Genomic DNA, 25275 nt, shown 5'->3' on the forward strand with positions numbered 1-25275 from the left:
AGTCTCAAATGATTAACTTCAACTTATTTTTTTAAAAATATTTATTTATTTATATTTTATTTGGCTGTGTCGGGTCTTAGTTGTGGCGTGTGGGATCTAGTTCCCCGACCAAGGATTGAACCCAGGCCCCCTGCACTAGGAGTGCGGAGTCCCAGCCACTGGACCACCAGGAAAGTCCCTTAACTTCAACTTCCAACATCTGAAACTAGGAAAAGAAAATCAAACAAAACCCAAAATAAGTAGAAGAAAGGAAATAAAGATCAAAATAGAAATTAATGAAATGGGGGTGGGGATGAACAAAGTTAGTTAAGAAGATTAATAAAATTGGACTTGTATCCAGAATACCAATTACCATTCAATAATAAGATCAACAACCCAATCAAGAAATGGGCAGAAGGGGCTTCCCTAGTGGTGCAGTGGTTAACAATCCGCCTGCCAATGTGGGGGACACGGGTTCAAGCCCCAGTCCGGGAAGATCCCACATGCCACGGAGCAACTAAGCCCGTGCGCCACAACTACTGAGCCTGTGCTCTAGAGCCCTCGAGCCACAACTACTGAGCTCGCATGCCACAACTACTGAAGCCTGCGCACCTAGAGCCCGTGCTCTGCAACGAGAGAAGCCACTGCAATGAGAAGCCCATGCACCGCAACGAAGGGTAGCCCCTGCTGACTGCAGCTAGAGGAAGCCCACGTGCAGCAACAAAGACCCAATGCAGCCAATAAATAAATAAATAAAATCTATTAAATATATATATATATATATATATATATATATATCTCATGCACATGACTTTAAAGAAAAAAAAAAGAAAGAAAGAAATGGGCAGAAGCTCAAGGAGGTGGACCATAGCCCTCAGCTCAAATTGGGAGATCGAGGTGGCAGGTCACAATGAGAGCATGACCTAGATGGGATGGGAAGGGATGGGAAGGGCACTGCCTCCCCTGGGGTCCTCCTCCCCAAACCCATCACCCAGTCTAATCAAGAGAAAAACATCAGACAAATCCTAATTGAGAGACAAACAAAATTCCCGCAAAGCGCTCGTCAAAGCTGGCCAGGTCATCAAACAAGGAAAGTCTGAGAAATTGTCGCAGCCCAGAGGCGCCTAAGGAGATGTGACGACTGATGTATACGGTCCCTGGATGGGATCCCGGAACAGAGAGGGAACCGCAGGCAGACACTGTGGAAATCGGTTAGTAACAACGTTCTTGACGTGGGCTCCTCGACTGTGACAGTTGCGCTACTCTAACGTTACGTGTCTGCGGGGCACGTGGGAACTCTCTGTACTGCCTCTCTTCATAATTTTTCTGTAAATCTAAGATTGTTCTAAAATAAAAAGTGCATTTTTGAAAGTGTGCAAACGATTTGAATAGGGATTCTGTCAAAAAAGATATAAAAATAGCTACTAAGCACATAAAAAGATGCTTCATATCCCTGTTAGGAGAGAAAGGCAGCGGCTGCCTCGCACCCGCCGTGGCGGTTAGAACTTCAGGGGCACCTAGGAACACGTGCTGGCGGGAACGCGGAGCAATGGGGCCCCGTACACGCTGGTGGGAGTTTAAAACGGCACAACGACTTTGGAAAACAGTTGGCAGTTCCTGAAAAGTGGAACCTCGGTTTGCCACACGACTCGGTGCCCACTCGTGGGTATCCCCGCACGACAAATGAGGCAGGCACACACACAAGACTGTCTGCGCGGCCTTATCCACAAAGACCAAACTGGAAGCAACCCTGCGTCCGTTACCGGTGACCGGACACACCCTCGGTGCCCACCCTACCGGCCCTGAAGGGGAAGGAACGGTGGGCACTCAGCAAAGCACCACCTCGGTGAACAGCCAGCCCCGTCCCGCGATGGCCGCCTGTGCTGTGACTGTGTCTATATAAGATTCTGGGGAGTGACCTGCAGGCACAGAAAGGAGGTCAGCGGTCGTCTGCACGTGGTTTGGTGGGAGGAATTACACGGGGCCACCAGGAACCTCGGGGGGACGGATGTGCCCAGTGTCCTGACCGCGGTGGTGGCTTCATGGATGTGCACGTTTGTCTAATTGCGTGATTTATACCATGGCCGCTACGCCTCCATTAAGCGGCTTTAAGATGGGTTGTGTTACCGAGGACGCCTGCCGTTGGGATGGTCAAGTGTGTGGACCACGGCCTGAGGCCGGTTTCCAGGCGGGCCGGGGACAGCTAGAGCTTCAGCCCCTGCCCTCGTTCCTGCGGGGCGGCCCCCTCAGCTCAACACCCTCCACAGGAGAGGAAGGGAGAGGCCGTGCGGGACCCTGGGCGGGGGCTGGGAACAGGCACACGGTCCCTGCCGCACCAGGCGGGCTGGGGGCCCCCAACAGCGTCGGCACATAACTGCTTTCTGATCGGGCCACCTTTGCATCCCTAAAATGAACCCTTTCTGTAGAATTCTGTAAGAAATGCCAACCTTCAGTCCCATCTCTGGCTTAGCATTTGGCACTGCTGTTTCCGTGGGAGCCTGGCCCGCCCCGCCGAGTGTTGGCATCTTCTTGTGCTGATTTCACAGAAATAACCGGGAGGATTTCCTTCTTTTCCTCCCTTCCAAGAACATTCTAAATATCGTAAGAATTATCTGTTTCTTGACTGTTTGAAAGAATGCATCTGTGAATTCTTAGGCATAGTTCTGAGTTTTCGACAACATTTTTTAGAAAATCTACTTCACGCAGGTTTTCAAGTGTATGGATAGAGTGTAAAGATGTTACTTGATCATTCTAACATCTAACGTCTAATGCAGCTGTTTCTCCCTCACTTTTTCCTGAATTCGCATATCTTTGTGCCCTTTTCCGTCCCCTCGACCCGAGCAGGTGCCTGTCCACGTCCACGGAGTTTGAAGCTCCACCTCTTTGGGGCGGTGCCCTTGCTGTCGGCTGAGCTCGCCTCCCCCTGCCCCCCCCACACCCCCGCAACAGGCCGGAGCCCAGGTGTGAGGCCCGGGCCCCAGGGGTTTTGCAGGCTGGCTGCCTTGAAGATCTCATTAGATCTTGCATCGCATGGTACTCAAGCTCCCAGAAATGCAGCGACTGTAGTTTCACTCGTGTTTTCTAACGCATAAGAGAAACTTCACGTCTGTAGGGTTGGGAGGAGGGCTTTTGTTCCCAGTTTCCCTGTTTGTCGTGCTGTCTGCTTTCCAGACGCCATCAGACACTCGGTCTCATTCCTACTTTGAAAACATGTTGAGGTTGTCTCTGCAGCCTGACAGGTTTTTTTGAGACATGGGATTATAAATTGATTTAAATTTTCTCTTTTCTTATTGGGATAAAACGTACGTGACATAAAACTTGCCGTTTTAACTATTTTAACTATTTTTGGGGGGAGTGGGGCTGCATTGGGCTTCGTTGCTGCGCGCGGGCTTTCTCTAGTTGCGGCGAGCAGGGGCGACTCTTCGTTGCCATGCGCGGGCTTCTCATTGTGGTGGCTTCTCTTGTTGCAGAGCACGGGCTCTAGAGCGCAGGCTCGGTAGTCGTGGCGCACGGGCTTAGTTGCTCCGCGGCATGTGGGATCCTCCCGGACCAGGGCTGGAACCCGCGTCCCCTGCACTGGCAGGCGGGTTCTTAACCCCTGCGCCACCAGGGAAGCCCCTTAACTATTCTTAAGTGCACAGTTCAGTGGCATTAAGTACATTCACGTTGCTGTGCAGCCGTCAACATCCGTTTCCAGAACTTTTCAATCTTCGCAAACTGAGGCTCTGTCCCCGTGAAGCACTGACCCCCCGCCGGCTCCCACCATCTACTTTCTGTCTCTCTGATTTTGCCTACTTTAGGGACCTCATGTAAGTGGAATCGTACAGTATTTGTCCTTCTGTGTCTGGCTTGTTCCATTTCGCATGATATTTTTAAAGTTCACCCGCACTGTAGCGTGTGTCAGAATCGCGTTCCTTTTAAAGGCTGCATGGTATTCCATCGTATGGATGGACCACACTTTGTTTATCCGTCATCTGTCGGTGGGCATTTGGGTTATTGTGATGCTGCTGCTGTGAGCACGGGGTACATACATCTCCTTTCAATTCTCTCAGTGTTCCTGCTTTCAGTGTTCCTGCTTTCAGTTCTTTTGAGTTTATACCCAAAAGTGGATTTGCTGGATCCTATAGTAATTCTATATTTAATTTTTTGAGGAACCTCCATACTGCTTTCCACGCAGCTGCACCATTTTAAGTTCCCACCAGCAGTGCACAGGCCTCCAGTTTCTCCACATCCTGGCCGACACTTGTTCCCTGGGTTGGTTTTGGTTTGTTTGGGTTTTAAGTGATGGCCATGAGGATGACTGTGAGGGGAGCCTCTTCAGGCTGTGGACGAACATTCGATTGCTCTTTGTGAACGTTCCATGAGTCTGAAAACAACACGGGCTGTGGTTTTTAGGATCTAGGTTTGGCATGAACCTGGTTTGTAACCTGCCAATCTGTTTTCTGTCTTTAGATAATCATAAAAACGTACACAGGGTTTTTTTCTCCTTGTCTGCACTTGGCCCTCGTAGCGCATGGTGGAGCCCCCCGCCCGCGGCCGCCTGGGACTCCCTGACACGGGGGCATCGTGGCCGCGTGGCCCTGTGCCCTAGAGGTCAGCTCGTCTCCAGCCATTTGCAGGGGCTGCAACCGAAACAAACAGGCCAAGTCAGCGGCCTCAGCACCGGCTCCTCCAGGGACGGGTGTGGTTCATTGGGATGGATGTAGGGAGGGGCCGGCAGGGTGGGTGGGTGAGTGGATTCTGAATGCGCTTGAGTGTGACTGCGGCCCAACCCACTGGGAGCACACCCCCGCCAGACTCCGGGGGCACCTTCCTGGGCTCCCCAGCAATAGACATGGTCGCATTTAAAACATCTCCAGGGCTTCCCCGGTGGCGCAGTGGTTAAGAATCCACCTGCCAGTGCACAGGACACGGGTTCAAGCCCTGGTCTGGGAAGATCCCACATGCCGTGGAGCAGCTAAGCCCATGTGCCACAGCTACTGAGCCTGTGCTCTAGAGCCCGCGGGCCACAACTACTGAGCCCATGTGCCACAACTACTGAAGCCCACACACCTAGAGCCCGTGCTCCTCAACAAGAGAAGCCACCGCAATGAGAAGCCCACGCACCACAACAAAGAGTAGCTCCCGCTCGCCGCAACTAGAGAAAGCCTGTGCACAACAGCGAAGACCCAACACAGCCAAAAATAAATAAATAAAATAATTTTTTTAAAAAAATTTAAAAGAAACAACATCTCCAGTCAATGACCTTCTCACTGTTACTCTCCAGGTGTTTCCAGGACCCACAGCAGGGATGCCATTTCCCATCCGTAAGGCACCTGGATCAGATCTCCTCTGACATTTATTCTGCCACGTGAACCCTAACTTTATCTAAACCCCCAAAAAAGAAAAAAGAAAGACTCATTGGAGTTTCCGTTGGAAGCGTAACCCAGGTTGTGTACAATCGTATATTAACTTTGGAGGGACTGGCATCTTCATGACACTGAGCCAGCCCGTCAGGAAGCTCAAGAGTCTGTGCAAAGCCGTCACATTTAAGGAGATATTTTCTACGTGCAGGTGCCATAGGTCTCTTTGTTAAACGTATTCCGATTTTCTACATTTATAATTATCGTAAATGGACCATTGTTTTCATTTATGTTTCTAGCTTGTTATTGATAGTATGAGGCAAATTTTAACAATTATTTATCTATAAATATTGCACTTAGTCATTCTGCCACATTCCATCATTGGTTCTGGTTGGTTTTCACTGGAGTGTCATGAGTTTTTTAGGTATATGGTCGTGTCACCGGCAAAAGAGGTGGGTGCGGAGAGAGAATTTGATATCTCCTTTTATAGTGTAATACCCCTTAATTTTTCTCCTTATGAAATTCAGTAGACCCTCGAAAACAATTTTTTAAAGGTAATAATGAAGTTCCTAAACTTTCTCTTTTTCTTCTTTAAAATTAAAGGCTATAACTTTTCCTCCAGAAACAGTTTTAGCCGCGGATCCCAGCTTAGCCGCGGATCCCAGCTTAGCCTTGGATCCCAGTTTAGCCACATGGATCCCAGTTTAGACAGAAAGTGCTTATTTTTCTTTGCTTTCTAGAGTTTTTACAATTTCAGTTTTATTTCCCCTTCAACTTAAGGGTTAATCAGGGACATGTTTCTAAAACTCAAACTTGTAAAGTTATGGGTTTGGTCATCTTTTCATTACTTGGATCTGGCCGGGTGACGACCGGGGAAGACGGCCGGGTGATGACTGGGGAAGACGGCCTGTATCACACGTCTCATTGCTCGTTTGTTAGGGCTTTAGATCAGTTTGGGTGTGATGTGATTGACGCCGGGTGAGCACTGCCTGGGTAAAGTGCGTTTCCCTGGGTTCTGACTGTTGCACGGCCCCTTGGCAACCCGCAGCCCCCCACCTGCCCTGGGGCCCAGGCAACCCTGACGTGTTTGCGGTCACCATACATGGATTTGCACTTCTGTTGACATAAGTGAAGTCATAGAATTTGTGCCTGGCTTTTTTCACTCAGCGTAAAGGTTTTGAGATTCCTCCACACTGCCGAGAGCATCAGTGCCCTCGGGTGGACGGACCAGCCTTCGTGTGTCCGTTCACCTCCTGACGGGCATTGAGGGGCCTCTCTTTTGGGGCTGTTACAGATTGGGCTGCACATGCCGTTCCCACTGCGTCTCCATTTCTCTGGGTAGGTGCCGAGGAGTGGGACTGCGGTGGATGTGCATGTTGAATTATAGGAAACTGTCCAACTGCCGTCCCAAGCGGCTACACCCCCGCCGTCCTGCCGGCCACGGGTGAGGGTCCTGGGTCCCCCCCAGCTTCCGGGCACATGCTTGGTCTTTCTTGTCGTAGACATCGTGTGGGCGCCTGGTGGTCCCGCTTTGTGAGTTCAGTTTGCACCCTAACGACCGAGCGTGTTGATCACTCTTTGTAAGAGCAGGCATGTCTTTTCAGGTCCTTACTTGCCACCTGTGTCTCTTCTCTGGTAAAACGTCTATTCAGAGCTTCTGTTTTTAAAATCAGGTGGTTTGTGTTCTTGTCCTTGAGTTCATTATGTATTCTGGATATGAGTTTATCAGACGTATGGTCTGCAAATATATTCTCACAGTCTTGCCTTTTCTTTCTTTTTTCTTTTAACAGTGTCTTTTGAAGAACAGAAGCTCTTTGTCGATGAAGTCCAATGTATCAGTTTTTCTTTTAAGGCTCATGCTTTTTGTCAGCTGTGTAAGGAATCTTTGCCTAGGTCAAGGTCACCAAGATTTTCTTTTATGCTTTCTTCTAGAAGTTTTATAATGTTAGCTTTTCCATTAGGTCTGTTACTGAGCTTTGTATAAGGTGTGAGGTTAGGGAAGACATTTATGAGTTTGTTTGTGCATTTGCGTAGGAATATCTCATTGTTTTAGTACCGCTTGTGAAAAGGCTATCCTTTCTTCACTGAATAATCTTTGCAACTTTGTCAAAAACTCACTTGACCATATATGGGTCTATTTCTGGACTGTCTATTCCATTCCATGGGTCCACATGTCACTTCTCCTGTCAGTACCATACTGTCTGGATTATATAGACCTTGGAAGCAAGCAGGGTAAGTCCTCTAAAGTTGTTCTCCTTTTGCAGAATTGTTTTGTCTATTCCAGGCCTTTTGCCATTTCCATATAAACTTTAGAATGAGCCGGTAAATTCGTTCAAAAAAGCCTATTTGCATTTTGTTTGGGATTGCACCGAATCCAGTGTTCGGGAAAACTGATCTCATAGCAGTGCTGAGCCCATGAACATGGTGTATCTGTCTATTTGTTTAGGTCGTTTCAGATTTCTCTCAACAATTCTATAGTCTTAGGTAAAACAGACTTGCACATCTATTAACAATATAGTCATAGATTTTTATGTTTTTGTCAGCATTGCTAATGGAATTGTTTTTATTTTTTATTACTTTTCTTTTTAATAAATTTATTTATTTATTTACTTATTTTTGGCTGCGTTGGGTCTTCGCTGCTGTGCGCGGGCCCCCTCTAGTTGTGGTGAGCAGGGCCCGCTTTATTTTGGGGTCATATTCAGATTGATAATCAATAAAAATTTGTGGTGTTACGTGAGAGTCTAGTTTCATGCTTCTCACAAGGAGCTCAGTCACCCCAGGGAAATATGGCTCTCGTCTCCACTTCCTGTCACTGGCCACGTGTCCGAGCCCCGTGTCTGTGTGTCTGTGGGTCTACAGGCAGTCTGTCCACTCGGTCACTCTGCCTCCCTCCCCTGCAGAACTGCATGCTATGTCCCACGCATGGCGGCCCCTCCTGGCAAGGAGGCTCACCTCCTCTGTTTCTCTCTGCGGTGTCTCCTGACCAGGGGCCTTTGCATTTCTTTATGCAACACTCTTCACTTGCCAATTGTCACAGAATTTCCTTTCTAGCTCTTTTTTTTTTTTTTTTAATTTATTTTTGGCTGTGTTGGGTCTTCGTTTCTGTGCGAGGGCTTTCTCCAGTTGTGGCAAGCGGGGGCCACTCTTCATCGTGGTGCGCGGGCCTCTCACTGTTGCGGCCCTCTTGTTGCGGAGCACAGGCTCCAGACGCGGAGGCTCAGTAGTTGTGGCTCACGGGCCCAGTTGCTCCGCGGCATGTGGGATCCTCCCAGACCAGGGCTCGAACCCGTGTCCCCTGCATTGGCAGGCGGATTCTCAACCACTGCGCCACCAGGGAAGCCCCCCTTTCTAGCTCTTGAGAGTCTGAGTGCGACTGCACAGATCTGTGACTCAGTTTGTGGAGAACAGACATTACATTATGGAGTCTCCCCATCCGTAAGCCTGACAATTATCTTTCTTTCTTTAGGTGTTTTTTAGCTTTTCATTAAATTTCATAATTTTTCCCATAGTTTTATTTCAAGTTTAAAAAGTAGTTTTCTCTTTTAAAAAATTGACTTTAGTCTAAATGCAACATGGTGCCCTGGATTGGATCCTGGAACAGAAAAGGACATTAGTGGAGAAGGTGGTGGCGTCTGAATACGGCCTGTGGTTTGGCCGATGGCAGAGTGTAGGTCATTTTCGCTTTGATGAACGTACCAGGGTCAACACGGGGTGATGCTGGCCACTGGCGCTCAGGAGCCCTTGGACTACCTGCGTGACTCTTCTGTAAACCTAAAATTATTTCCAAATGAAGTTATAGGGGTCAGCTTTAATTTACGTACTGTTTAAATAGACATCGTTTCCATCACGTATGAGGCAGCATAATCGGATGCAGCGAAGGTGGTGAACGCTGAGAAGGGTTTTGACCACAGGGGCCACCAGTGCACACACGGAGTCCCAGGAAAACCTGCCTGGAAAGACCCTGGGTCGGGAGCAAGTAGGAGGAGGTTCGGGAATTCAGCGCAAGGAAGAACGGCAGGTGCGAAGGCCCTGAGGTAGGAACATCGCAGCCCCTCACTCCACGTCGCCCCCCAGCAGGCCTGCAGAGAAATCTTAGCATCTTCATCTCCTACAGAGTCGGGGTGGGTATTACGTCAGGGAGGGAGGAGAACCTGGGGGCCGTGGACTGAGGGATGGCGCAGAGCTGCGGCAGGCGGAGGCCAGGGCAGGCCTGGGCCAGCTCCTGTCCACCATCCACAGGCCGGTGTGTGGGCAGACCCCGTCTCCTCCTGTGCGGGCACCCCGCGAACGCTGTTCTAGAAAGTTCTCCCTAGTTGTTGGGTTTCTGCGTAACCCGCACCCAAGTGTGGGACCTGCTCCAGGGTTAGAGAGGCGCCGCCACCTCATCTTGCGCTGAGGTCGTCCCTGGGGCTTTGACTGTCAAGGAGGGCTGGGACCCGCCGCCCCTGCCCCGGCGCCCCCCTCCCCACTAGTCACGGCAAGGTGAGGCTCCGAGAAGAGCTAGGGCAGGGGTGGGGTCGGCCCCTGTGCCCACACCTCTACGTGGCCGGCACGGCCGGCTGCGGGACCCCCGCCTGGGATTCGGGAGGCTTGGGCTGCGGCTCTCGGTCCAGCCTTGGGCACCGCGTGGGGACGGTGCGGGGGCCGCGTGCGGAGGCGGGGTCGGGCGAAGGGCGGGGCCACGGGGGAGGGCCCGCAGCGTCGGTGCCCATCTTGGTAACGGGCGTCCACACCGCGGTCGAGTGAGTGTTGGTGCCCCGCCCTGGCCGTGGAGAGACCATCGGCCTCCAGAGTCCCCTCCGTGTGCTGGGGTAGCTCTCTGCCTCCGGGGGTCAGCCCGGCGCTCCAGTGGGGGCAGGGCCAGACCCCTGGTCTGGGGTGGGGCTCCTGGTGTGCAGAGCTCAGCACACGGCGGGTGCTCAGTAAACGCCTGTTGGACCACTAGGCCCAGAGCCACACAGCACGTTGGAGGAGCAGGTCTGGGGCCCCAGACCACCCAGGCAGGGAGGCCCCTCCAGCCCCCACCCCAGCCTCCACCCACTTTCCCTCTTGGGAGAGAGATGTAGACGAGACTGGTTCACCCACCTCTGCCTTAAGATGCCAGTGCTCTCCAGGGGGCAGAAGGAGCTATCGGTCACTCTCACTTTAGTGTGAACGAGCTTGTTCAAGGGGGGATTTGCGTAGAAGCTGGGCCGCCGGCCAGGGAGGCTGGGAAGGTTGCAGCTGCTCGCGGACTGGGGCTTGTCCCTGCTTGCCCCACCGCCCGCCGGGGACGGCGGCCCCAGAGGTGGGGAGATGCCAGCCCCTCATCCAGGGAGCGATGAGACAGTGTATCAGCAGCCCTGCTCATGACCAGTTTCTGTGAGCCACTGGCTTGAAATCTCCTTTGCAGAATTCTGCAGATGTGGGTGGAAACTGACACGAGGCTCTTGGTTTTCTGTTAGCATCTGTATCTGTGCCATCGGCCGAGCCCCATCCAGGCGGGCTCCCCGTCCCTGCAGTGACTGGTGGCAACTACCCTGCGACCCTGTAGTAGTTTCAGCAGCTAGGAAGGCCCACGTGGTGCAGGCGTGGCCCGGCCCGACGGAGGTCTAGTTTTCAGCCCAGAGCACTCAACCAGAAGTTGCCCCCTTCCCACCAAGTGGTTCCCTCTGCCCACACGGGGCAGGGGTGTCACTCCCGAGGAACGGGCAGATGCATCATTGGTGCAGGTGTCTCAGGGCAGGGAGTCTCTCCAGGTTCCGTGCTGCACGGACCTGTGCAGCCTCAGAACAGAACAGGAGTCCCTGCAGCGCTGAGGACAGCACAGTGGAGACTCCGAGAGAAGCGGGCAGGACAGAGCCGGGCCTCGAAGCCAGGGCGGGGAAGGGGGCACCCCTGGGTATGGGCGTAGAGGGGTGGTGGTGTCAGCAGCCACACACCCACCTCGCGGCTTGTTCCCGAGGCGTGGACTCAGCTAGCCTTGGGCCGCGCTTGGGAGGGACCATCACGGGATGAGAGGGCAGAGGCAGGACCTGCAGAGACCGGTGGCTGGAGAGGCGGGGGACAGGACGGCGGTAACAGGGCAGCAACTTGGCCCGGGGTCCACTCAGGAGCGTGGCTGGTTCCCAGGGGGTGTGCAGGGGTGACGGGGCGCTGGCCTCATGCCTGTAGGCCATGTGTGGGTATGTGCTGGGCGCTTCTGGGGGACTGGCCGCAGGGGCTGAGGTCGGCTGACCCGCAGCGCTAACCCCTGTGCGCCCCTCCCCATGACGCCCGTGCATCCGGGTGCAGTGGGGCTGGGGCCACCGCGGGCCAGGACCACGCTCTGAGGCAGTAATCACGCATCTCTGTCCCGGGGGCCGAGCCAGAGAGAGCATCCGAGGAGGTGTTTGTTGTCGCCTGTGAGTCAGGAGCTCGCGAGGAAAGTGCAGCTGGCGAGGCAGAGAAGTTATGGCCTTGGGGCTGCCACATGCAGCCGCCAGCAGCCCTGCACAGTGACCGAGAGCCCGCCAGACGCCTGTCGCCTGTCCCCGGCGCCTCAGCCCACACAGCCGTGCACTCAGCCACGCTGCCACGTTGGGGAGGCTGAGCCTCTGCTGCACTCGGGCCCGGAGAAGACGCACGCGCGCGCACACACACACGCACAGCTGCCCTCAGACACTGGCAGACACACACGCTCCACCCCAGGAGCTCACGCACACGCAGCCGCGGCCCAGAGGCCTGAGGCCGCCGCCCTGCTGGACGGGAGCCAGGCAGGGAGAGGGCGGGCCCTGCCTGACTGCCGCCTCCCTGTGCCCAGGGGCCACCAAGGACATGGGCAAGATGCTCGGGGGCGACGAGGAGAAGGACCCTGACGCCGCCAAGAAGGAGGAGGAGCGGCAGGAAGCGCTGCGGCAGGAGGAGGAGGAGCGCAAGGCCAAGTACGCCAAGATGGAGGCCGAGCGCGAGGTCATGCGCCAGGGCATCCGCGACAAGGTGCGCGCGCGAGGGGCGCGGTGCTGCCGCCGGGGGCCCCCTCGCCCCCCTCGCCCCCCTCCTCTGCAGCTCTAGAGCAGACCTGGGGTGGTCCGGCGGGAGGGGCACAGGCCGCCGGGTTCACCGCACCCCAGGGTGCACGCCTGCCACACGGGCTCACCGGGACGGGGCTCACTCTGCGCGGCCCCGAGTCCTTCTTGGGCCTGACGGCAGGGACCCGCTCCCATGCTCCCGGGCTCCTCACACGGGCTCAACCCTAGCCCAGCTCTTCCTGTTGCCGACCCCGGGGCTGCCCCAGAGGACCCGGCGGGGGTCCGCCCGGAGGCAGGGGCGGCGCAGCGCAGTCAGGGGCTGGCCCACAGGCAGGCCCTGGGTCGGTGGGTCGTCAGGGGCGGGGGAGGCACCTCACCACCCCTGGGTGGGCCTCAAGCAGGGTGTTGGGGGAGCGGACCTGCGAGCTGTGAGGTCTGGTTGGGGGCTGGCTGCAAGTTGGAGGCCACGACCTTTTCCAGAACCATCTGGGCGACCTTCCCCTGTGCGTGAGGGCAGTGAGAGCATCGTTCCAGGTGCGGAAACCGAGGCCCAGAGCAGGGGTGGGTGTATGAGGCTGAGTCGGCAGCTAGGCCACAGGTGGGCTGTGCCCCAGGGGCATGTCCACCGCCCAGCCTCAGTTGCCCATCCTGCGCCTGGGTCAGAAGGGCTGGAGAGGCCGGGAGAGGGCAAGTGTGGGCAGCAGCTCTGGCCTTGTCCGGAGTGGGCTGGGCTGGGCGCCAGGTGGAGGACAGGAGCCCTCCCTAGGAGCCCAGGGCATCCCTGAGCCACGTGGCCTCCCGAGGTCCACACCATCTCGGGGCTCGCCCGCCGCCCTTGGCCCCGCACAGGCCAGGCCCCTCCGTCGAAGGTGCTCGATTCCAGCCACTGGGTCCTGGGGCCCAGGTGGGGAGCTCAGTTTGGGGGATGCTGCTTCGCTTGCTTCTGTCCTGGCCCCTCACCCCGACACCCCCGTCTCTGGGCCCGAGGGAAGCGCTCCCAGACATTGGGCATGAAATCTGTGGGTAGGGGGCCAGGTGGGGGCGGTGGGGGCCTCCTGAGGGCATCTCCACAGTCCCCAGCCCTAGGGGGACCAGCCAAGGTACCCGGGCTTCGGGGCGGGACGGCTCAGACCGCAGAACCCTCCCACCTACTTGGTGTCTCAGCACCTCAGCCTGATGCAGAAGCTGAGGTGGGGGCACAGGCGGGGCGCCTGCAGGTCTCTGAGCCCACAAGGGGTCCCCCACATTGATGGGGGCATGGGGGCCACTCACCGTGATGTTCCCCCCACTGGTCACTGGGCACCTTTCCTGGGACCTGCAGAAAGTTCGAGTTGATTTTGCTGGGATGGCAGCTCGTGAGCCCCCCACCCCCAGGACCAACCCTGCTGCCGTCCTGACTTGAGGACTCAAGGCTTTTTGAGCTGTTTGCGGAAGAGCCAGGAAGTGCGCACCATGGATCAGACAGCAGAGACGGCCAGACCCCACTCAGGCTGTGCTGGGGGACATCAGCGTAGCCATCGGGAAATGGAGGACAGGGCTGGGGGGAGTCAGAGGATAGAGAGACAGAGATACAGACAGAAACAGAGAGACAGAGACAGAGTGAGAGCCGCCCAGGCAGAGTATCTTCTGAGACGGGAGTAATGGGGGGTAGCCCCGAGGGTGGGACAGAGACCGAGAGATGGCGGGGAAGGATGGGGAGGTCCGTCTGTCCACTGTCCATCTCTGTTCAGCCAGCCTGCCAGCCATGGCTTGGCCCCAGGTGGACACCTAGTGGGGAATCCTGGGGGGTGAACTTATTCATCCCAGCCCTCGAGCCCCCAAAACAGGTCCCAGTGTGTGGCCAGGTCGGAGCCCCCACGGGGTGTGGCGCTGTGGGCACGGCTTCCCCAGCCTCCCCCCTTGGGAGCCAGCTGCCCGGTGAGCCCTGCCCCAAGCCTCGGGAACTGTCCAGGAGCTCAGGTATGCATGTAGGTTGGGGCCACGGCTCAGCCGGGTGGGGGTGGGGCAGGTGCTGACAGTGTGGGTTTCTGTGCATAACACACTCCGCTCGTTTTGCCTTTAATAGGAAAGGCCCTTCTGTCCCTCCTCTCTCCACACCCGCCAGTGGCCCCCATTTCTCCCAGGGCCCCAGCCCTACATGTGCGGTGACCTCTCCCCGCCCCCAACGGGGCTCCCACTGCCCCAGGGCCTTTGCATGGCTGACTGCTCCTCTCTGGAGCCCCCTGAGGCTCCTCCCCCCGCCCCCACTCCTTGCCTGTTTCATTTTGCTCTGCACCTGCCTTCGCCTGTGGCGCTCATGCTTTTCACGTGTGAGCTGTTCGTTGTCCTGCCCTCACGGGGAGGACGGGAGCTTTGCCGGCCTGCACCTGCGCTGGGATGCTGAGCTAGCAGTGAGTGAATGAGTGTGTGAGTGTGTGAGTGAGTGAGTGAGTGAGTGAATGAGTGTGTGAGTGAGTGATGAGTGAGTGGATAGGCATCAGCTCCAGGGTCCTCTTCGTCCTCTGGGACATCTAGTGGGACTTAAAGGTCACAGAGTGAGTCCCAGTGGAAGTGGGGATGTGCCCCGCCCTGAGGGCAGCTGAGGTCCTGCGGCTCCATGTGAGGCCAGGGGGCAGGGTGACCCTCACCCACCCCCACCCCCAGCCAGGGACGGGCGATGGATCATGTGCTCCCCGTCCTCAGGACCCCAGCTTCCGGGGCGGCCACATGGAGGGCTGCACCCCTTGGCAGAGCCCCAGGGCCCTCCAGCCTGTGCCCCGTGGGTCCCCTGGGCAGGGGTCCTGCTTCCCCAGACGAGCACCCCGCCATCTGGGGCCCGCGTTGGGCGGGTGAGCGCCTTCGCTTCTGAACCGCCTGCACGGGCCCCGGGCTGCTTCTATAGCCCCCGCCAACGCCCAGACCCGCCGTGGCTCCACCAGCCGCAGCGGCAGGCCTCATCCCACCGGGCCCGGGCCTGCTTCCTGCGCACATCCGGGGTCTGATCTGGGCCGCCCAGGGGCCGGGGTGGTGTCCGCCGAGTCCAGTGGCCAGGGCAGGGGTCAGAGGCGGCCCCCGCCCCGCGCACTGGCTGGGCCCAGGTTTCCTCTCCTGCTGTCGGGGGTTTAGGCGGGACTAGTGCGCCAGGGCCCGTTCCTGGAGGGCGGCCTGCAGGGACGGTGTGGGGTGTGTTGGGGAGCACACAGACGCCTGCTGGGGCCCCCCCGACCAGCACAGAGCTGAGTCTGCCGGGTGGGGGCCTTTCCTGGGTGACTGCAGAGCTAACCAAGGCGGTGGCCACTGGGCCAGGCCTGGGAGTGTGCAGGGAAGAGGGCGATGGTGAGCTGCCCCCACTCGTGGGTCAGAGGCAGCTCAGGACAGGCCTGCCACATTCTGGACGCTGGGGCCCCAGGAGCCCCAGGTGCCCCCTGGCGATGCAGGGTGCAGGCCAGAGCACACCCCTAGCCCCGGCTGTCCTGACTCTGAGGGGAGCTCAGCGCCTGGCGCCCCTGCCCACCGACCCCTCCCCCTCCCCACGCCCCCAGGCCCTGCCCCCGCGAAGTCCGCGGGACACCCGTGTCCTCAGAGACCTTCTCCACCCGGTGTGCTTAGGCAGCTCCCTGCTGCTCTCCTGCTCCCCACAGGTGGGAACCCTGGCCTTCAGGTGTGTCTCCCCCAGTGGCCCTCGCTGGCCCCGGGGCTCCTGGTGCCGTGTCTGCCTACCCACCTCCAGACCTCAAGGCTGGTCAGAGAAGAGGGTGCAGAGCTGCATGGCACGGGATCCCATCGAGCTGCGCCGTACAGGGCCCCATCGGGTCGGAGCGGGGGCTCCATCAGGTGGGGGCCGAGGGGCCAGGCCGGGGTCACGCGTCGTCTGGGCGCCCGGCTCCCCAGGCGACCTCGTCTGCATTCCGGACTTACCATCTCACGCGCCGGCAGGCGCTGAGCTGCGCGGGTCCAGGTTGGAGAGGAGGCGGGCCCACCTGCGTCATTTGCATACGTTCTTCCTGATTTGCATACCCACCTTCTGGTTTGCGCACGCACTGCCAGGTTTGGTGCTTCCTGCTGCCCACGTTCCGCAGCCTCGAGCCACAACCACCCTCAAGCCAGCGCCGAGCTGGTGGGTCCGAGTCGGTCCGGCCCCCACATCCCAGGTTTGTGCTGAGAGTAACAGGTGTGGGCACATACGGATTCCCACCGGTAAGGAGTACCGCATTGCCCAGGGTGCCGGCCGCCCTGGGCTCCCTCCCGGCCACGGGGTGTGCGGTGGGGCCCTGCCGTCTCAGTGGTTGGGGAGGATGGGGGGTGTCCAAACAGGCTCGCAGCCAGACCACATCAGAGCCAGGCTCTGGCGGCACCCCAGAGAGTAAGGTGGCCCTCAGGTGTGCCCAGAGTGGCGTTAGCCTCGGAATGAGCCTCTGGAGCAGCTGGGTTGGGGCCTGGAGTCTCCTTCCTGGACCCTAGAGGGGAGGACCTGACACAGGTCCCTTCCCAACCCCGAGTCAGGGAGGCCCCTCTGCTCGACCACATACCGCATGTTCCCGCTCTTACGTGTGTGCCACTGTCACCCGCCCGTTCCGCCAGCACCGTGTGTTCCCCTGAGCATGTGCACCTTTGCTGTGAGTGTGTGTGGGCTTCGGCCACCACAGCCCCCCGTGGTGAGGAGGTCGCGGCAGGTGTGGTGACCCGGGAGGAGGGCTGTGCTCCTAGGGCCAGTCCACCCGAGTGGCTGCAGTCTGGTCGGCTTGTCGCACTCTCCACCCTGAGCTGACCTGACGGTGCTCAGTGGGGAGGCCCTCTGGGTAGCGTGCCGCTGCTCAGAATATACTCTGGTGCCCTACGCCCCCCACCCCGCATGGAGACCCTCTCCCCGCTCCTGGCTCTTGTTCACGGTGCACAGGGGCCTTCAGGCTGCCTGGAGCCCCTGCTGAAGAAGGGTAGACAGACCCGTCATCCCTGCCGCCTCTGGCTGAGGGGACCCAGGCTGCGCTCTGGTCACCGGTGGGCCGAGAGCATGGCCTCCCTCTTCAGACTCTGCTGAACGTGGGCCTTGCCTCCGCCATGCCTGAAGCCATCCGCAGCCTCGAGGGAGGAGGTGGGTGCAGAGGTTTCCCTCAGTAAGCTGGGGAGTGGGACACAGCCAGCCCCCACCCCCCCAACCTGGAAACAGAGGGAAGGGTCTTCTTGGAGGGCCAGGGTGCCCTTCCCCCCCCCACACACACCCACACCTGCCACAAGCACCAGAAGCAGAGCCCACCGCTTCTTCCAGGAGGGGCTGGTGAGGAGAGATGGCCGGGCATGGGGGATCCTCCCCAGGGCCAGCAGTCCTGCACTGTGTGCTCCCCAGGAGGGTTCTGCCTGTCAGTAACGGATAATCCACCATCGCTGACACCCACACATGCTCTCCAGTGCTTCCTCTTTACCTCATCAGTGCTTCTGCTCCCAGACATTCCCTAATGTGTGAGCCAGGACCGCAGACCTGGCCAAGGGGCACCCCTCTCCCCAGCCTGGGAGGGTCCTGAGCTCTGCCCCCCAGATGGGCGACCTGCCCCCCAACACACCAGGCCAGCTTGGTCCCACCAGGTTCCCAGCAGCCCTAAGGCAGGAGGTGTTTCCCTGGTCTCATGGCCGCAGGCGCACGCGCATCCGTGCTGTTCTTCCGGGAGGGCTGGTGAGGACGCTGATGGGCCTGGCGGAGGGGGGGTTCGTCTCCTAGAAACTTACTTCCTCAGTTCTGGAGGCTAGAAGCCCAAAATCAAGGTGTCAGCAGGGCTGTGCTCCCTCTGAAACCTGAGGGGGAGAATTCTTCTCTCTTCTGGTTTCTGGGGGCTTCCGGCAATGCATGTGTCCTTGGCTTGTGACAACGTCGTTCCGAACCCTTTCTCCGTTTTCACCTTCTACTCTGCGCATCCTTTTCTTTCTCTTACAGGGAAACTCTCTTTGGATTTAGGGCCCAGGAAGAGCTCATCTCTATTCTTACCTAATTATATCTGCAAAGACCCTATTTCCAAATAAGGTCACATTCTGAGGTTCCAGGTGACATGAATTTTGGGGGGACACCATTCAATCCACTGATGAGAGGAGATGTGGGAGAGGGCTCAGGGCAGAGACACACGCAGGAAACCAGAATTGGGGGCGCTCAGCAGTGCCCAGGGGTGTTGCTGAGGTCACACCTAGATGGGGTTCCAGGACATCCACCTGGAAGTGACCGCCGGACACGGAGCATGCAGTGACCCCCCAGGGACTGGGGTCTGGGTGGCATCCGGGGGTACTTGGCCAGGCAGGAGGGTGTGGCCACATGTCGCTGGACCGAGGATCTGGGCTGCGTGGGGCCCGCCACCCACAGAACACCGGCTTCTCCACCGCTGTGGGCAGGCGTTCTGCCCCGGCTCCCTCCGCTCCGGGACCGCAGCCCAAGGCGGGCTGAGGACTGCGCCCGCTTCCCCGGAAGGCGGGACCGCGGGGGGGCGGGGCCAGGGTGGGGCGGGGCCACGGCCAGCGCCCCGCCCCCACGGAGAACCGCGACTTTCGTCCTCCCCCCCCCCCGCCCCGGCTCCCTCTCCCGCGGGTCCACCGTCAGCGGGGTCCCCCGTCCAGGCTCCCGCCGTCGCCCCCGCCCCTCCCGGCAGCCTCCGGGGTGGGGACCGCCCCTGCCGGGGCTCTTGGTGGTCGTCCGCTCCCGCACACGCCTTTCTCAGCCGCAGGTGCTGCCTCCAGAGGCCCCTCGGCCGATCCCGCCAGCGCAGGGTGGGTCTAGCCCGCCCGGGTCCCGAGAGCGCCCCTCCCGGGGCTGGGACCCGGGGCCGGGACCTGCCCGCCTGAGCCCGCCCGCCCTGTCCCCCGCAGTACGGCATCAAGAAGAAGGAGGAACGCGAGGCCGAGGCCCAGGCCGCCATGGAGGCCAGCGCGGAGGGCAGCCTGACGCGGCCCAAGAAGGCCATCCCGCCGGGCTGCGGGGACGAGCCGGAGGCAGAGGAGGAGAGCATCCTGGACACGGTCATCAAGTACCTGCCCGGGCCGCTGCAGGACATATTCAAGAAGTAACGCCCCTGGAGCTGGACAGGAGCCCGGAGCCCCGCCCCCTCGCCCACCCCCGTCCTGCCCTCCGCGGAGGCGCCTGAAGGGATGTCGGGAGCAGAGTGCAGCCCCCCAACGCCAATATAAGCCATAGCCCTAGGTCTATCCGCCTGCCTGGCCCCCTCAAGCCTGGGGAGCCTCCGCCCGCCTCTCACCCCATCCCCGCACCGCGATCGCCACCGCCTCCGAGGGATGGGCGCCCGGCCCCCCCACGGCCCCCGCGGTCCGGGCTGCAGGCCCCGGGGACTAGCCCACGGGCTCCTCCGGCAGCGGGTGGATTGGACCTGCCCCAGAGCCTGGGAAGCCCCTTCTCGCTCCTCCCTTCACCGCCCACCCAGCAGGGCCCGTGGCCAGGGACACCAAAAGGGCCGGCCCTGCGTTGGCGGGCGCCTGTCGGGCTCACACTCGGAAGCACAGCCATAGTACGGGGCGCGGTCGTGAGGCCGGGGTGGGGGCTGGGAGGGGCGAGCAGCTGGCGCCTGGGGCTCAACCCCCGGGGTCAGCCTGGACCCCAAGCCCTACCCCGCACCGACGCCCGGGTTGCTGAATCTGCCGTCCACCGCTCCCCATCTGCACCCCTTCCCTTCTTCGTCCACCTGTGTCTGTCCTCCGGCCCCCTCCTCGGGAAGGCTTTGCTTCTTAGGACTGCTGTGGCCCGTTCTCCTCTCCACGAAGGGAGAGAAAGCGATAGGGGGACACTCTCAGACCCCCGTCCTTCACACACCCCTGTCGCTCAAGCTCTTCGGCGTCCGTGAGCAGCCCAAATGAGCCCGGCACACTCCCCTCCCTGGTTGGCACCTCCTGTACCCTCCGAGGCTGCTCGGGGGACACCCTGCCCTCACCCTCCGAACACCCACACCTTCACCCAGAACCGGGGAGGAGGCCCAGAGCCCTGTGGGCCGAGCGCTGTGCACCGGCAGGAGGGTGTGGCGCGGAAGGCCGGCCCCGCTCCCTGCAGGCCCTCGAGGGGGTCGTCCCAGCCGCAGAGCCCGCCCGGTTGGACGGAAACGACCGCGGACCTCCCAGCTCCCCCTTGGCCTCTGCCCTTGTGTAATTTGCATCACAATATGTCGAATCTCAGGTAAATGAGGTCTTCTGTGTTTGAGGAGTTTTATCTCGACAGAAAGCCCATCACCTCGGTCCCTGGGGCCCTTTCTGTCCACATCTAAAGTTCATCGTGTCCAGTGTTGCGGGCCCGGGGCGCGGCCCTCCCCAGCTCCTTAGAGAAGCCATAACGACTAGACGGCAATACCGACCCCTGGCGCCCACCCCCACCATCCCCCGCCGTCCGCGCTGCGCCCCGACACCTCCCAGTTCCTCGTCTTTTTTAAACGCCTGTTTTCACACCTTAAAAAGCCAGCTCTGAGCAGACAGGGCGTCGTCTCGTAGAAACCCCGCATCCTGTCCCCAGCGCGTGGGGCGCCCAAGCAGCCGAGCTTAGTGTAGACCGTGGATGTCCTCTGTCCGTCTGTCCCGGCGCCTGCGCTTCCTCCTGCATGTCGGGGGCAGCTGCGTGTGTTCTCTCTGGATGGAATCACAGCCAATAAACACCACAGTGATTTAATGTGTGTGGCCATTCCCTCCGGAGCCCTGATTTCCCTGGGAGGCGATGGGGATGGAGGGTGCAGCCGGGGTCATGGCGGGAGGGCCGGGATGCACACCCTTTGGGCCCTGTTGGACGACCCCCACTAACCCCTGCACCCGGCCAGATGGGAACACCTTCCCCTTTTGCTGGGGCCGCTGCAGGGGCTCCCCACCGCCCTTTCTCCCTAAGGAAGTCCCGGCCAGAGCCATCTCCCCTTGAAATGCAGCCCGGCCCCTTCCTCAGTGCCCCCTCCCCCCAAGTCTCCCACCTGCAGCACAGGCCCCATCCCTGGCCTTTCCTGCCCCACAGCTATACCGGGCCCTGGGGCCCAGGTCCCACTGTGCTGGCCACACCTTGGGCCCAGCGGGGAGCTGAGGCTCAGCCCTGGGGTCCTGCCCATCGTTGGTCTGGTGGTACCATCCCTCCTCCCTGTGCCCTCAGGGAGGCATCTGTGTCCCACACCTGCCTGTCGAGGCTGAGGCCTAACGAGGTGCCCGTGGGACCTGCTGGCTCTGAAGCCTGGCCCGGGGTACCCCGACCCCACCCCGAGATGCCACGGCCACGTGTGTCCCCAGAAAGGCCTTGTTTGACCTCCATTTCTGGGGGCCTCTCTCCAGGAAAGTGGTATCTGTGACCTTCCTCACACTGCTGGCTGAGAACGCCCGGGAGCCTTCCGGCAGAACCTGCCCAGTCTCAGCAAACAGAAAGGACACCCCTGTCCCCTTCCCCACCCCCATTCCTCTTCCCCTCCCCACCGAGCTGTGCCCAGAATACTGCCCTGGACCCATTGCCCCTTTGCCTCTGCCTCGGAACTCGGACAGAAGCCTGTGTAGCCAACTCTGGCTTTGGGATCTGTGAGCCACCGCCCCCAGCATAGCTCCTCTCAGGAGGGCACCCCAAGCAGGCCCCATCATCAGTCCCCACCCCCAGCCTGGCCTGGACTCATCTCAGTCTTGAGCAATGAGCCAGGTGTGCCGGTGACCTGGATCGCCTTCCCTTGGGACCCCAGCCAGCCCTTCCTCAGTGCCTGGTGGGGCAGACCCCTTGGGTGCCAGGTCCCAGGACTCCAGGGAGAGGCACTCGCTCACTTCAGGCTTGCTGAGCCCCCGTGCTGTGCAGAGCTTTGTTCTAGGCACCGGGGGTAATTGAGGTCCCTTCCTCCCGGGACTGATTGCTCCAGTGGCCAGATGATAAACACATAATAAGTCAGGTGGTGGTTTCTTCCGTGTAGGAAACTGAGCAGGATAAGGTGGCAGAGAGGATGGTAGGGTAGCTGTTTCACCCCCGAGGAGGTGACATGCGCAGACAGGCCCCAACGAAGAAAGGAGGGAGCCCCGTGGGCCTCTGGTGGGAGCGCATTCCAGGCAGGGAACAGCAGCGCCAGGGCCCTGAGGCAGGAGCCAGCTGGGCACTTCAGAGTGGCACTAGGGCTCCGCCGACCGTGCCCTTGCCCCTGGGCTGGCTTTAGGACCACACTGCCTCTTCACAGGGTCTCCTTCCTTTCAGAAGTTAACTCTATTTTGACAAAGCAGAGCCCGCTTTGATACTCGGCCCCCCAGAGACGTCCTGCACTGCGCAGCAGGCGGGTCCTCGCCCTGGTCCCTGTGGGCAGCCAGCCCGGGGCAGCACTCTGCCTGGGTTTGTTGTCTCTCCTCTCAGGCGCCCTGCACTCGCCCAGCTGTACGATCACCAGCCACTTAACCGTCAAGGCTGTCACGACACATCTTTAAAGATCTGGCAATAAAGGGCCATCTTGTCTAGTTGTGCTAATCTGCAGCTAGACAATCCTGCCGTCCACAATCGCAGCCAGCGGGGCTCGGTGAACCCTGGGTCTGGGCCACCTGTCCACACAACTGAGAACCTGCTCCACTCCTGCCTCAGCCGGTTCCCGTCAGGTCCGAAGGGAGGGGTAGCGTCTCGGGTGAAGGGTGGGTCTCTTGGAGCCGGGCTCGCGCTCGGGCCGAGGGGCGGGGTTGAGGAAGTCGAACTGGGGAGCTTGGCTTGGACAGGACTGGGGCGGGGGTGGGAGTCAGGCTGGGGGGCGGGACCTGGGGCGGGATCGGAGACGGGATTGGGGGGGCGGGCTGGGCCGGGACTGGAGGCGGGGTTTGAGGGGGAGCTCAAGCCGGGGGGCTCGGCTGGGGGCGGGATCGGAGGCGGGATGCGGGAAGCCAGGATGAGAGGCCGAGCTGGAGGCGGGACTGGGGATTGGCTCGGGCTGCTGCAATGCCTGCCAGTGTCGGTCAACATCTACGTGGCCCGGAGGATGGAAGGGCCTCAAGGCAGGACCCAGCCCAGTGCCACTAGACCTGGGCGCTGAGTCGAGGCGTCGGGGCCACGCGCGGACCCCTGGCGTCCCCCGCCCCCGTCCCGGCCCCGCCCCCGCCCTGGACGGCCTGAGCCAATCAGCGCGTGCCGGATCAGGCCGCTGCGATTGGCTCCGAGAGGGTCACGTGGCAGAAGCCTGTTTAATCGGAGCCCGGGAGACGCCAAAGCAGGAGGGGTGGTTCGCGGCAGGTCTGGGACTGTCCTCGGGCTCGATACCCGAGTGTCGTCCCTGTTGCCCCCCCACCCCACCCCGCGCGTCCTCCGAGCCCTCCCCGGGCCAGGCTGAGCTGCGGCAAAAAGGGGAACGCCCGTGTCCCAGAGGACCGCCAGCTGGGGTGGAGGGCAGCGAGGTCCAGGCGGGGCACCGACCCAGTGCTTACGAGGCCCAGCGCTGGAGAGGAGACGCGCCCAGCCTGGTGCGCACAGCTTGTGTTGGGACAGACAGCAGAGGGTCGCCACCCTCGCCCGGGGAGCTGAAGCCAGCTCCCGGTGGGGTCATCCCTCCCGCCCAGCGGCCCTGCCCCCAGACTGGCCCCCCGAGGTGAGGCGGTGAGGGTGTGAGGCCCGGGTGGTCCCAAGCTGGCTCAGCAGAGGTTTCTGCCTGTCTAAGGACAGAGCTGGGGGGACCACACAGTGGTCCCTGCGGCACCGTGGGAGCTGGAGCTGAGGAGGGGGCTCGGGGGTGGAGGAGGCTCCAGCGGCAGTGCTGGCCGGTAGTGGGTCTTCACTCTGCTGCCTGAGGCTTGGGGAAGAACCAGAGTCCTGGGCACCCAGAATCCTTCACTATCACATCGCTTGTCCCTGAGGGTGGGGCCTGGCTGTGCCCCAGGGTCTCCACTCAGGGCCGAGCACCAGCCCCCAGGCCCCAGTGGTGCCCAGGGTGACTTCTCAGCTCCGAAGATGAGGCATATGGGAGGTGACGTTTAATTTGATTTCTACAAAATAAACAATGTTTCTTGGACCCTTGAGTGAGTGCATTGAGATTCATGCTGCGGAGAGGGCAAAGGACGATGCCGGGAAGGAGAGGAGGGCCCGGCCTGGCTGGGGAAAGGCCTGAGGCTGGGAGGGGACAGGGTGAGGCCCCGGCAGAAGCTCCTGGCTGCCGCCCTGCTGCAGCAGGAGACCCAGGGGCTGGGGGGGATCCTGCGCATGGCTCCTGCCGTTCCCTCTCCCTGGCTCTCTCCCAAGTGCCCAGTGCAAAGATGGCTTCTTGGAAAGGCAAATGTTAATGGGTTGTTGACTGGCTTTCGAGCCCCGCCCAAGTGCTGACCTTTAATTTGCTTCAATCTGTGGGTTCCACCGGCAGCTGAGCAGAGCTGCTGCAGAGAGCGCTTGCCCACAGGAGGGCCCTGGGCTCTGTGTCCAGGAGGCCAAACCCCTGATTCTCTCAAAGGAGTCCTAGATTCTAGGGTCTGTCAGCCAGAAGTCAGCCTCTGTCCACACATGTCCACCAGGCACGGGCCGTGGGGCCCTGGAGGGGGGGGGCAGGCACTCCCCATCACACCTCCTGGCCCCCTCCCTCACCCGCCCAGAACTGGGGCCAGACAGTAGGGGCTGCACCTGGCCAGAACTCCCAGGCTTAGGTGGGAGGTTGACGGTCTGCACAGGTTCTCTCTCCTGCAGTTAATTCCTCATACAGTGAGCGGAAATAAAGTTCAGTAAGTAAGCAAAACTCACCAATCAGGAGGAATTCACCCATGGCTGCGGCAGGAGATATACAAGATGAGCCTGGAAACAAGGAAATGCTAAATCACAAACCGGACCCACAATGATGGGGCATGAGAAAGGGGCGTAGCAGCCACTGACTGAGCTCCCAAACCTGGCCCAACGTGAGCAATGTCGTGCTGGAGAATAACCCATGAGTCCACGCTAGGGTACATGGTTTAAACACATAAGTAAGTGGGGGGGAAGAGACAAATCTGCCACGCAGAGGGGTCCACGTACGGAGATGGAGCAAACGCCCCGCCCCTTCAGCGTGGGCGCCACCTGCTGACTTCCT

The 25275-nt window shown here is 59.7% G+C and overlaps 1 protein-coding gene across 2 annotated transcripts in view; it reads left to right on the plus strand.

Moving 5' to 3' along the window:
* CPLX1 (complexin 1) overlaps positions 1 to 20916 on the plus strand; it is a 37429-nt gene extending 16513 nt beyond the window's left edge. For both annotated transcript variants that reach the window (XM_060011896.1, XM_060011897.1), the window contains exons 3-4: positions 12103 to 12278; positions 19133 to 20916. In XM_060011896.1, coding sequence (XP_059867879.1) covers positions 12103 to 12278; positions 19133 to 19330 — 374 coding nt within the window. In that variant the 3' untranslated portion in view covers positions 19331 to 20916. The remainder of the gene's footprint in view (positions 1 to 12102; positions 12279 to 19132) is intronic.
* The last annotated feature ends 4359 nt before the right edge of the window (positions 20917 to 25275 follow it).

This window comes from Delphinus delphis, chromosome 5 (genome assembly GCF_949987515.2).
Source record: "Delphinus delphis chromosome 5, mDelDel1.2, whole genome shotgun sequence".
NCBI classification, from domain to species: Eukaryota; Metazoa; Chordata; class Mammalia; order Artiodactyla; family Delphinidae; genus Delphinus; species Delphinus delphis.